The following is an 11,821-nucleotide window of genomic DNA, read 5'->3' on the forward strand; positions in this document are numbered from 1 at the left end:
CCTCCTTGTCCAATTCGGACTAGAGGGAGAGGGGGTGCGCGGCCTGCCCTGGCCGCCCCTCCTCTTCTCCACTAAGGCCCATCTTGGCCCATTAAACCCCCCCTCCCCCAGGGGGGGGGGGTCCGGTAACCCCCGGTATTCCGGTAAAATCCCGATTTCACCCGGAACACTTCCGATATCCAAATATAGGCTTCCAATATATAAATCTTTATGTCTCAAACATTTTGAGACTCCTCGTCATGTCCGTGATCACATCCGGAACTCCGAACTACCTTCGGTACATCAAAACATATAAACTCATAAAACAGATCGTCACAGAACTTTAAGCGTGCGGACCCTACGGGTTCGAGAACAATGTAGACATGACCGAGACACGTCTCCGGTCAATAACCAATAGCGGAACCTGGATGCTCATATTGGTTCCTACATATTCTACGAAGATCTTTATCGGTCAAACCGCACAACACTATACGTTGTTCTCTTTGTCATCGGTATGTTACTTGCCCGAGATTTGATCGTCGGTATCCCAATACCTAGTTCAATCTCGTTACCGGCGAGTCTCTTTACTCGTTCCGTAATACATCATCCCGTAACTAACCCATTAGTTATCATGCTTGCAAGGCTTATAGTGATGTGTATTACCGAGAGGGCCCACAGATACCTCTCCGACAATCAGAGTGACAAATCCTAATCTTGATCTATGCCAACTCAACAAGTACCATCATAGACACCTGTAGAGCACCTTTATAACGTTGTGACGTTTGGTAGCACACAAAGTGTTCCTTCGGTATTTGGGAGTTGCATAATCTCATAGTCATAAGAACATGTATAAGTCATGAAGAAAGCAATAGCAGTAAACAAACGATCAAGCGCTAAGCTAACGGAATGGGTCAAGTCAATCACATCATTCTCCTAATGATGTGATCTCATTGATCAAATAACAACTCATGTCTATGGTTAGGAAACTTAACCATCTTTGATCAATGAGCTAGTCAAGTAGAGGCATACTAGTGACACTATGTTTGTCTATGTATTCACACATGTATTACGTTTCCGGTTAATACAATGGTAGCACGAATAATAAACATTTATCATGAAATAAGGAAATAAATAATAACTTTATTATTGCCTCTAGGGCATATTTCCTTCAAATTGTTAGTGAAATTGTAGGTTTTGCCAAGTGTTTAATTTAACTGTTAGATTTTTGTTGTCAAGTTTCTAATTTGATGCTATTGTTTGGTCATGCAGGGAGGCATAAACGGTGGCTTTGTTCATTGGGTTGATAAGGAGTGACCTAAACCACTGACGATGGCACTTTACAAGCTCTGGGATAAATATGAAGAATGCAGGGATGAAATAATCCAGGATGGGCTTGATCATGCAGAGGAAGTCTTGAAGCTTACAGAAAAGATTAAGGAGGCGGAGCTTTAGTACAACAAGCTTATTCATAGTGTCAAAATGTTATCTAATGTATAAGAGAAACAAGTGCATCAAATGAACAACCATAAGATACCATATGAGGATAGTGAAGGCAGGGAGAAGGAGTTGAAGAAGAAGCAACTAATCACGAGTGATCTGAAGTACATTATTATGGCCCAAGGAAACTCAATTAGGAATCTGAAGACGGAGAGCAATGAGGTGAAGGAGGATAGCAATGAGCAATTAGATGACAAATCGGCCGATCAAAGATGATAGGTCGTCATCAAAATTGGACTTCGATAACAAACCTAGAACCGTTTTATTTTTTGTGACTGCGCTTCTATGACGGACTGGCTGACGGTCGAAAACTGACATGATTACACCTTTTGTAATTCAATTAATATGTGTGAGTAGTTCCCTTGGGCTAAGAGCCGAGGCGTAGACTCACATCCCGGTGTACGTAAAAGGGATTGATGTTTTACTTTAAGAAGAGAATGATAGTTTGTCCCTCGTCTCTATCTCAATCCTAAGGCTCGCCGATACCCGAGATATCAAAGATTGAAACAAGGAGAGGTTAAGGGCAGAGAGGAGAGGAAAGCTATACCAAAAGCCGATGATGGTACGAGGAGTAATCTAGCCGGAATCAAGTCCCTGGTCGAGACTAATATGCGGTCATGAAACGCTCATGTGTTGGTCTAATTTATTAAACTTAATAACCGAGGTAACCCCATGAGTCTAATAAGGCCAAAATTGAATACCAGATCCTCGATGGGTCGACAGTCGGTCAGGGTGTTATTGGTGTAATGTGTTTACAAGATATAATAGTGTTTACAAGTTTCATTTTAATCTACCTAATTTATATCCCAAGTATGTGTACACAATTGCATGTAAAACCTTAGCCCTGGCTTATTTCCTCTATATTGTTACAACATCTCATACATTTGTCGGTCCGGAAAACTGGAACAATTTGCGATAACAAAATATTACAAAAATTTCCTTGTCAAGCTTAATTCACTTCCTGAGTTTAATAAATCCTATCCTAGAGTTCTAAAGAAAGAAGGCTAAATTGGAGTTAACCAGTGAACTTTTTTCAAATATGTGAATATTCTTTCAAATTTTGTCAATTTTTGTATTAGAATTCATGAACTTTCTTTCAAATTTGTGATGTTTTTTTAAATCGGTGGACTCTTTTCAATATTCAAAAACTTCTCCAAATTCCATGAACTTTTCAAACATGGACATTTTAAAAATAAATTTATTTAAAATTATTGAACATTTTAAAATTAGTGAAATATTTAAAATTGATGAAATTCTCCGAAATCTCAAATATTTTCAAATATAGGAACATTTTTTGTATTCGTGAACAATTTCTAATTTCAAGATTTTTTAATTCAAAAACTTTTCTCAAATTCATAAACATTTTTTAAGATATTCCAATATTTTTAATCAGTGAATTTTTTTAAGTCAACAGCAGAGGAACAAACGAACCAACTAAGCCAAAAAAACAAAAACAAAATTGAGGCGTGAGAGAAAAAAAAAGAGCTAGCAGCGAACGAGCAAAACCCATTTTGGGCTGCCGCCCGCGGGAGCACGCGCGCAAGCCACTAGCAACATTCACCGTGCATTAAAAAATGTTCATGAAATGTCAAACTATTAGTCATGCAATTTTTTTATAAAATAATACTATCATTCATAAAGTGCTTGAGACATTAAATTTTGTTCCCACATTTTAAAATGTGTCCATAACATTTGTCATAAAAACATGAAAATAAAAAAAATTGGTGTAATTTGTAATAAAAAATCAAACCATTCAAAAAAATTGTCTATGATATTTAAATACCTATCAGTGTGTATCTTAAAAAACATGTTAACCGTGAGTTAAAGGAAGTTTATTCTGCACTAAAATAATGTTCATTGTGATTTTATAAAATACCCATCTTATGCGAAAATGTTCATTTTCTATTTGAAAAATGATAATCGTGGATTTAAAAATGTTCTACATATTTTAGAAAGTATTCACCGTATATATATGGAAAAATGCTGACTAGTATTCAGAAAATGTTCAACATGTGTTTAAATAATTAGCGTCTTGTATTTTTTAATTGATCACTGTTTATATAAAAAATGTTCAATTTGCATTTGATGAATGTTAAATGTGTATTTAGAAAAGATGTCCAGCGTGTATTAAAAAATATTAATGTGTATCAAGAGAATGTTCAAGCCATGAACAAAATTTGTTCAACATGTATCTTTTTCTTTAGGCTTGTTCAACATGTATATAAAAATAAAAATAAAAAGAGTCTTGAGCCCGGCGCAAGCTGGTGCGTCGGACCGCAGGCTCGGCCCACCGTTTGTTTGACGGGCAGGCCGTGGAGACGAGTGCACAGGGTCCAAACGAAACGGCACTGAGCCGTCACTTCAGCAGTACGCATATAAAGGAGAAGTTTTTTTTTTGTCTCAAAAAAAAAGCAGTACGCATCTTTGTCTCAAAAAAAAAAAAACAGTACGCATCTTCGTCCTCGCCGCCACGTCGCTCCTTGCCGCCGATCTCAGCTCCCCCTTATCTTTTGCGCTGTCTCCTTCCCCATGTGGTCACCTGGGTACGTGTTCTTGCTCGGGGGCGCTACGTGGGTGGTGGTCGACCCGACCGCCTCAGCCAGGAGCCAGCCTGCAGGACCACGCCGCTCTCACTCCCCCTGCACGCCGCGCCATCGCCCGCTCGCTCCATTCGCATTCACTCCCTCGCCCTCGCCACTGTCGGGTCACAAGATTCACACGCGCACGCGTACGGGGCTCGCCGCCATAACTCCCTGCCCGGCCGGCCGGCCGGAGCCGAGCCCGATCTCAGGGAAAACGCGCCGCCGCTGCACCCGGCGTAAATGCCCGCCATGAATACCCAAACACCTGCTCCTTACAAGGGAAGCCAGCGGCCATGTCTGTATCTATCGCACGGACATGTCCGGCCCGGCAGGCGGACACTGTACCGATGCAAACTCCGGCACGGCACTGCCTCGATCCCAAGTCGGGGTGGTGTGAGTGAGCGTGATCGAGCCCCGTTGATCCGGCAGATAATTTCGCAGCTTGGCCCCGACCGACCACCAAAACCCGCAAGCTTTCCGCGCAACTAAATCATGGCCTCCCCATTTGGAGCAGTGAGCGTTTGGACCACGCCGCGGAGCCGTGCCAGCCAAAGCACGCATGCACCATGCTAGCTGTGGACTGTGGAGTGGAGTGGAGAGTGAACAACACCTATACGTACGTACATGTACGTACACCCTGCAGCGTATCGGAGTGGACAGTACTACACAAAACTTTGACGTAGTATAGTACCCAGCACAGCAGTGAAAACTCTACCCGGATCATACATTTCTCTTCTTGTCGACCCAACACAGCAGCAACGCACACGGACATGTTACAAATACACGGGGACACACCACACGTACACGACAAAATACCCTCGACATACACCAAAAAAGATAGGGAAGCAAGCTCCGCCGCTCCCAACTAGAAAATCGCGGGAAGCTGGTTGAGCGGGAACAGGTCGCGCAAATCCTGGAAGAAGTAGTCGTTCTCCTGCACCGGCGCGGCCCACGGCTCGCCGCCGGCGGACGCGTCCCACGAGGCCTCCTCGGCCGACGACGGCTCGGCGTAGAGGAACCCGGACTGCGGCTCGAAGTCCCAGAAGCTGCTGCTGGAGTAGACCGGCGCGTCCTCGAACGGCACGAACTCGCCCAGCTCCTCCGGAACGCTGAGGCTGCTGCCGGCGGCGGCGTCGCCCTGACAGGCCTCCGAGTCGCCCCTGTCCTCCGCCAAGGACGACATGGACGGCACCTTGCGGAGGACGGACGTCGGGGACGACACCGCCTGCGAGGACTCGGCGCCGGACTCGTACCCGGCCGCCGTCAGGTCCTCCTGGCCGCCCTCCGAGTTGGTGGACGTGGAGAAGTTGGTCGTGGCGGTGGCGCCGCGGAGCTGAATGGCCGCGTTGTCGTACACGCGCGCGGCCTCCTCGGCGGTGTCGAAGGTGCCGAGCCAGACGCGCACGCCACGCCACGGGTCGCGGATCTCCGCCGCGAACTTGCCCCACGGCCGCCGCCTGACGCCGCGGAACTTGGTGCTCTGCGCAGCGGAGCCGCCGCCCTTGGCCAGCCTCTTCCGCGCACCGGTGCACCCACCAACACGCCTCGGCAGGTCGTCGTCTCCCGCGCTGCACTGCTCCGGCGAAGCAGCAGCAGCCGCCGCCGCCGCGTGCACCAGCGGCGCCGGGGCCGGCGGGAGCTCCCGCACCATCCTTCCCACCCTCCGAGCGGCGCAGCCGTCCTCCTCCTCGCTGGACGAGTCCGTCACGTCGGGATCGTCCCAGTAGATTCGCACCGTGCGCGACCGCGACATGGCACGCGCCACCACCGGAAACCACACAGAAAGGAGGATGCCGATGTCTCTCTCGCCCAAAACCCCTTTGAAGACAGACGAGGTAGAAAGCTCAGAACGAGCCCCCTGGCCCCAGCAGGAAAGGAAGCTGCAGCCTTAACCGGGCAAGCTGACGATCGATTGAGCGGGCGGATCGCTCGCTCCTGCTCCGCGCGCGGATCGGCAGGGGGATAAAGACCAAAGGAACGGCAGCAGTGAGGAGGACGGAGTGACGATGCGAGCAGAAGCGGGCGCAGGGGAAGGCAATAAAGACGGCCTCCTCCTCCTCCTCCTCTTTACCTTCTTTTTATTTAAAAAGGCGAGCAGAAATGTAACAGAGCAGTAAAGCCGCGAGCCGTGCTCTGCGTGCCGCGAGGCGCCGGGATAATACTAACGGTTTTCGAACTCCGTAAAATCTTGGCTCGACGAGAGAGGAACAGAGGAGCGTGGAGCGCAGCAACGAGAGCGCGAGGAACAAGGAGGGGAGTGGAGAAGAGAAGAGAAGAGAATGAGAGCAGAGCCTCGGACTCGGAGATGGCTGAGCTGAGCTGAGCTGAGCTGGGAAGCGGTGATGGGATGGGATGGGAGATTTGGGGGTTTGGGGAGGTTTTTGGGAGAGTGGACTGGCTGGGGTTCGTTAGCGCCGTCTTATAGGATGCCCCGGCCCGACAGGCCCTGCGGGAGCCCACGCCCGATCCCGCCGTGAAAGCGTTTTTAACTATCTCTGCCTCGCCGGCCGTAATTAAAGCCTGCGGGTTTAACCTCTCCTCCGGCCGCGTTTACTGCTGCTACTTGCAATGCGATGGCATTGGTTTACGGGGCAGGTTCCATTTCAAATCCCGCGCCACTAGTTTAATTACCCAACCCCGAGGAGGAGGACGAGGACGCCTCCGTCCATTTTACTCGTAGCTGTAAACTGTGCGCGGCGCCTGCAAAACTGCTGCCGTGTCTGGCACTGTGGGTAACTGGTGCCGTGGTCGCCGGTTGGCTGGCTGGCTGGATGTGTGCAGTGCCGCAGCGCAAGGGGAGAAGAACTACGGGGGCGATGCGTAACGGGTATGGGCTGGGTAGGCAGTACGGGCTGGCCTGCTCCAACTGTGACGCCGTGAGCATCACTCCACCGCGCGTTGTGAATTCTTTGAGAAAGACGGATGGTAGCTGCACTGTTTTCCTCGCTGAACATAGGTGGAGTGATGCCACGAAGGCATGACGTGCTCCCCACGCTGCACGCGTTGGTCGACGATTCCCGGTCCCTCGGGCGTAGCGGCGGTGTGGACGGCCGATTCCTCGTCGACACTCTCCTCACTGCCACTGGCGGTGGTTCTGGTTCACCCAGTCAAGCCCGCACCGATGAGCCGCGCGCTGGGAGTGTGTGCCCCAGTCACCCCATCCCTTCCGAGCTCCGGCTCCGGTGCGAGCGAGAGACGGAACACGGTCGCGTGCGTCCCCGTCGTCATATTTCTTTTGGCCGCCGTACGGAGGCCGACCCCGCGCCAGCGTGGTCCCTGAGCGGCGGGGGCCGCCGGGCAGGCAGTGCCGGTCGCTCGCACTCGCACTCACGCGGGACGCAGAGGGGATGGATGGAGGATGGCGCAGGGCAGGGAGGAGCCAATGGCGGGCCGAGGCTTGGTGGGGCCCGTTGTGGCGAGGGTGCAGGCAGGCATCGGATTGCGGGAGGCGGGAGGTGGGGCGGCACGTGATGCCGGTCGGTCCTGGACGGAAAGGAAACTCCGGTCAATTCGTCGGGCGGAGCACCGGCGTCAGGGAGCCTCTGACCCGGAGGACGGAGAGCCATTTATCAACTCCAACCAAGGACAGCCTCAAGGCGCAACACCAAACCGTCCCTAAAATGTCTAAACATGACACTCTAAATATCTTTTGCCATCCAACGGCGATCATATAAATTGTTCGAAATGGTATGAAAGTTAAGATCTCGTAAACCAGAATCTCTCCGCTTTCGAACCATCCCACCGCATTCATGCAGCTTAGAACAAGTACAATAGAATGGCGTAGCCGGCCTATAAGAGATGCTCCTGCCAGTCATCCATAAAGTGGACAAGCGCCTGTCGGGTTGGCTTGCCACATTACTTTCTATGGGCCCGCCTCACCCTCCTAAACTCTGTCCTTGTTGGCATACCTAGCTATTTCATGATCTGCTTCCCATGGCAAAGGAGTCCATATGCAAGCTGGAGGGTTTCTTGCGCGTTTTCCTCTGGCAGGGCAAGAACAAGATCAAGGACGGCCAATGCCCTGTAGCCTGGGATCATGTTACTCTCCCACACAGCTCTGGTGGCCTTGATGTTCGAGACTTGGCTGCCTACAGTCAATCGATGTTGTGCAAATTTGTGGCAAAGGTTTTACAACCCTCAGGCGTCCCCTACTATATCTGGTTTGCCACGCAGTATTGCACAGAGGATCTCTCTCTAGCTGCACACCGTGCTGATACGGCCTTCTGGAAAGGTTTCAAACAATGCATTCCTCTGGTTGTCAACTCTACCTGCTGCTCGCTTGGCTCTGGGGCCCTGGTTTCCTTCTGGCATGATTGTTGGCTTGACTTCGGCCGTCTGAAGTTCTTGCCGTCTGTCCTCTACTCCTTTGCGAGGGATCCGTGCTGCTCCGTTGCTTCGCAGTTCTCCCAAAATGGTTGGGAGGTCCAACTCCATCCAAATCTTTCAAGGGCCGCGCGCTCTAAGCTGCAAACTTTGCATGAGATTCTGACAAACGTTGTCCCCGTCAGTGATTCTGAGGATGCCCGGTCTGCTACCACTTTTGGTAAGGGTGTGTGCATGAGGTACTTCTACAAGCTGCTAACTTTCCGAGGGGTTCAATATCCGTACGAGCAGTGGGTTTGGGACAAGCTTATTCCCTTGAAGTACATAACCTTCCTTTGGCTTGCCTTTTGGGGAAGGCTAAACACTAGGGATAACTGCTGAGTAAATAGGCAATTTTTCGACTAATTTAATCCATAAATAAATCACTAGCATGGCATTGACTGAATTGACGATGTACTGGCTCTGATCTAAACATGCACGTACTAATCAAACAGTAGACAAATCTACACATACTGCTAGTACTGCTAATACGAAAATAAACTGGAGCGGGATAAACATGTTATACCCTCCAGTAGGCCAGGCAGAAGCCGCCACGGCGGTGGCGGCAGCAGCAGTGTCCTTGGCGGCCTCGAGCTTCTCGGCGGCAGCACGTTCAGCGTCGGTGGACATGATGATGACGAGGGCGATGCGGACGTAGAGGAAGTAGACGAACAGCGAGCAGTCGCGTAGTCGCTTCCCAAAAACCTATTCGTCCCTCTCTCGTACAGGAACCAGAGGGACGGGGTTTCGGAGACCTGCTCTCCCGTCGACCGTGTACGCGGCGAACGGGATGGAGTCACCGGCGGCAGCAGCAGCAGAAGAACGACGGTGGGCGTGCGCGTGAGCAGATGCGATCTGATCGTGGCGTCTAGGGTTGGGAGACACCGCACACTTATATAGGCGCAGCCGCGTGGAGAGACGTGGGCTCGACCCATGTTCGAGTCCGTGACAGCCCACGATCCGACGTCTCAGATCATGGCCCAGCTGTCAGAAACTCCTCGTTAGTGACTGGCAAATATAAGCGCGTAGGTGTGAGCTCGGCTCGGGTCAATCCCACAACCTGCGGCGCGGCGTGGCGAGGCGGACGACGGAGGAGGAGCGCGCGAGGGCCTCTTCTCTTCTCAAGCTCCAATAGCATGTGGAAGACAATCCCTTATAAAGAGGTCCAACTCCTTCTCCACTAGCGGGGTGGGACTAAACTTTCCACTACACCTAGTGCCAATAAACCCACATGGGCCCTTAGAGATTTTCAGAAATTGCTATATGGGCCTAAAGCCCATCTCAAATTTCAGCAAACCCCCACCAGATTTCGAGGGCCCATTGTGTCCTCTGTTCCAATTGCTGTTTCAATATACCAGTGTTTCAGTGAAGACCTGTTAAGGTTGAGCTTCAGCTAGAGCAAGTAGCTACCTCCTTCACAACTGAACAATGGACTATACCTTAAATTGTCAATTTGGCCTAAAGAAGCTTCACCACATGTCTTACTAGTACTGGGCTGCCGAAGGCTGACCCCTCAGATGGAGCATATAAGTCACACTCCTGGCCTATTCATGAGCTTACTAGAGATCACCTCAATCTCATAGACCGTGACCAGCAGTCGGGCTCACATAGATGTGTTCCTCCAAAGATCGCTTTGTAGGAAAGCGTCTTGCTTACATAAACTTTGGAACTCATTAAGACAATAGTCATCCTACCATACAGTATTGAGAGTATTGCATCTCCAATGGAGTGGGTTAGTATAGTTACTCTCCTCAGTTCACCACTGGCTTGTTTTCCCAGGTCCTACTTCACGGGATCTCCGATCACATAGGTTGGGTTACCATCATGACAACTCATGTGGGTCTCATACCCATCTCCCTTGATGCATTATCTATCACAACACATGATAGCCCTTTCATAAAGGGATCTGCCAGATTCTTAGCCTTATGGACATAGTCCAACGCTATCACTCCGGAGTTTCTTAATTTTCTGACAGCTTTTAATCTCATTCTTATGTGTTTGTTGGACTTCATGTTGTCCTTTGAACTCTTCACCTTGGTGATGACAGTCTGATTGTCACAGTTCATAAGGATAGTCGGAACCGGTTTATCAACCAATGGCAGGTCCATCAAAAGGTCTCGAAGCCATCCTGCTTCAACACCAGATGTGTCTAATGCGGTTAATTCAGCTTCAATTGTCGATCTCGTTAAGATCGTTTGCTTGCAAGACTTCCAGGAAACAGCGCCACCTCCAAGAGTAAACATATACCCAGTTGTGGCCTTCATCTCATCAGCATCAGAGATCCAATTCGCATCACTATACCCTTCAAGTACCGACGGTTCTCCGGTGTAGTGAAGTCCATAGTTCATAGTACCTTTCAGATAGCGCATAACCCTTTAAACAGCATGCCAATGTACATCACCCGGTTTGGAAACAAACTGGCTCAGTTTGCTCACAGCAAACGCGATGTCAGGCCTCGTTGCGTTCGCTAGGTACATCAGTGAACCAATGATTTGAGAGTATCTCAATTGATCTATAGCTGTGCCTTTGGACTTTCGAATCAACATGCTAGGATCATATGGTGTTTGAGATGGTGTGCAGTCCGAATATCCAAAACGACTCAACACATTCTCAACATAGTGGGATTGCAGAAGTGTAATCCCACCCTCATTATCTCTCAGTAGCCTGATGTTCAAGATAACATCAGCCACACCAAGGTCTTTCATCTCAAAGTTCTGAGACAGAAACGACTTGACCTCCTCAATGACTTTGAGGTTGGTTCCGAATATCAGTATGTCATCAACATACAAGCACATTATAACTCCTTTGCCCCCACCATGGCGATAGTATACACATTTGTCAGCCTCATTAACAACGAAACCAACAGATGTTAGAGTTGTATTGAACTTATCATGCCATTGCTTAGGTGCTTGCTTCAGTCCATATAAAGATTTTAGTAGCCTACACATCTTTGTTTCCTGACCATCTATCACAAAGCCATCTAGCTGTTGCATGTAGATTTCCTCGTTTAGCTCTCCATTCAGAAAAGCCGTCTTAACATCCATCTGGTGGACGAGAAGACCATGTGAGGCCACCAACGAGAGTAATACTCGAATGGTGGTTAGTCTAGCCATAGGTGAATAAGTGTCGAAGAAATCTTCCTCTTCTTTCTGGTCATATCCCTTGGCCACAAGCCTAGCCTTGTACTTTTCAATCGTACCATCGGGCCTAAGCTTCTTTTTGAACACCCACTTACATCCTAATGGTTTGCAACCATAGGGACGCTCAGTGATCTCCCATGTCCCGTTAGCCACGATGGAATCCATCTCGTTATGGACCGCATCCTTCTAGTAGTCAGCTTCTGGAGAGGCATACGCTTCTGAAATAGAAGTGGCAGTATCATCCACGAGGTACACGAAGAA

At 49.3% G+C, this 11,821-nt stretch overlaps 1 protein-coding gene across 1 annotated transcript; it reads right to left on the bottom strand.

Annotated features, from left to right (window-relative positions):
* Nucleotides 1–4,757: 4,757 nt before the first annotated feature.
* Nucleotides 4,758–6,436, bottom strand: LOC119268540 (pathogenesis-related genes transcriptional activator PTI6-like). The gene has a single exon (XM_037550200.1). It carries the CDS (start codon nt 5,809–5,811, stop codon nt 4,924–4,926), a length of 888 nt encoding a protein of 295 aa, XP_037406097.1. The 5' UTR covers nt 5,812–6,436; the 3' UTR covers nt 4,758–4,923.
* Between the last annotated feature and the right edge of the window lie 5,385 nt (nt 6,437–11,821).

This window comes from Triticum dicoccoides, chromosome 3A (assembly GCF_002162155.2).
Source record: "Triticum dicoccoides isolate Atlit2015 ecotype Zavitan chromosome 3A, WEW_v2.0, whole genome shotgun sequence".
Classification (NCBI taxonomy): domain Eukaryota; kingdom Viridiplantae; phylum Streptophyta; class Magnoliopsida; order Poales; family Poaceae; genus Triticum; species Triticum dicoccoides.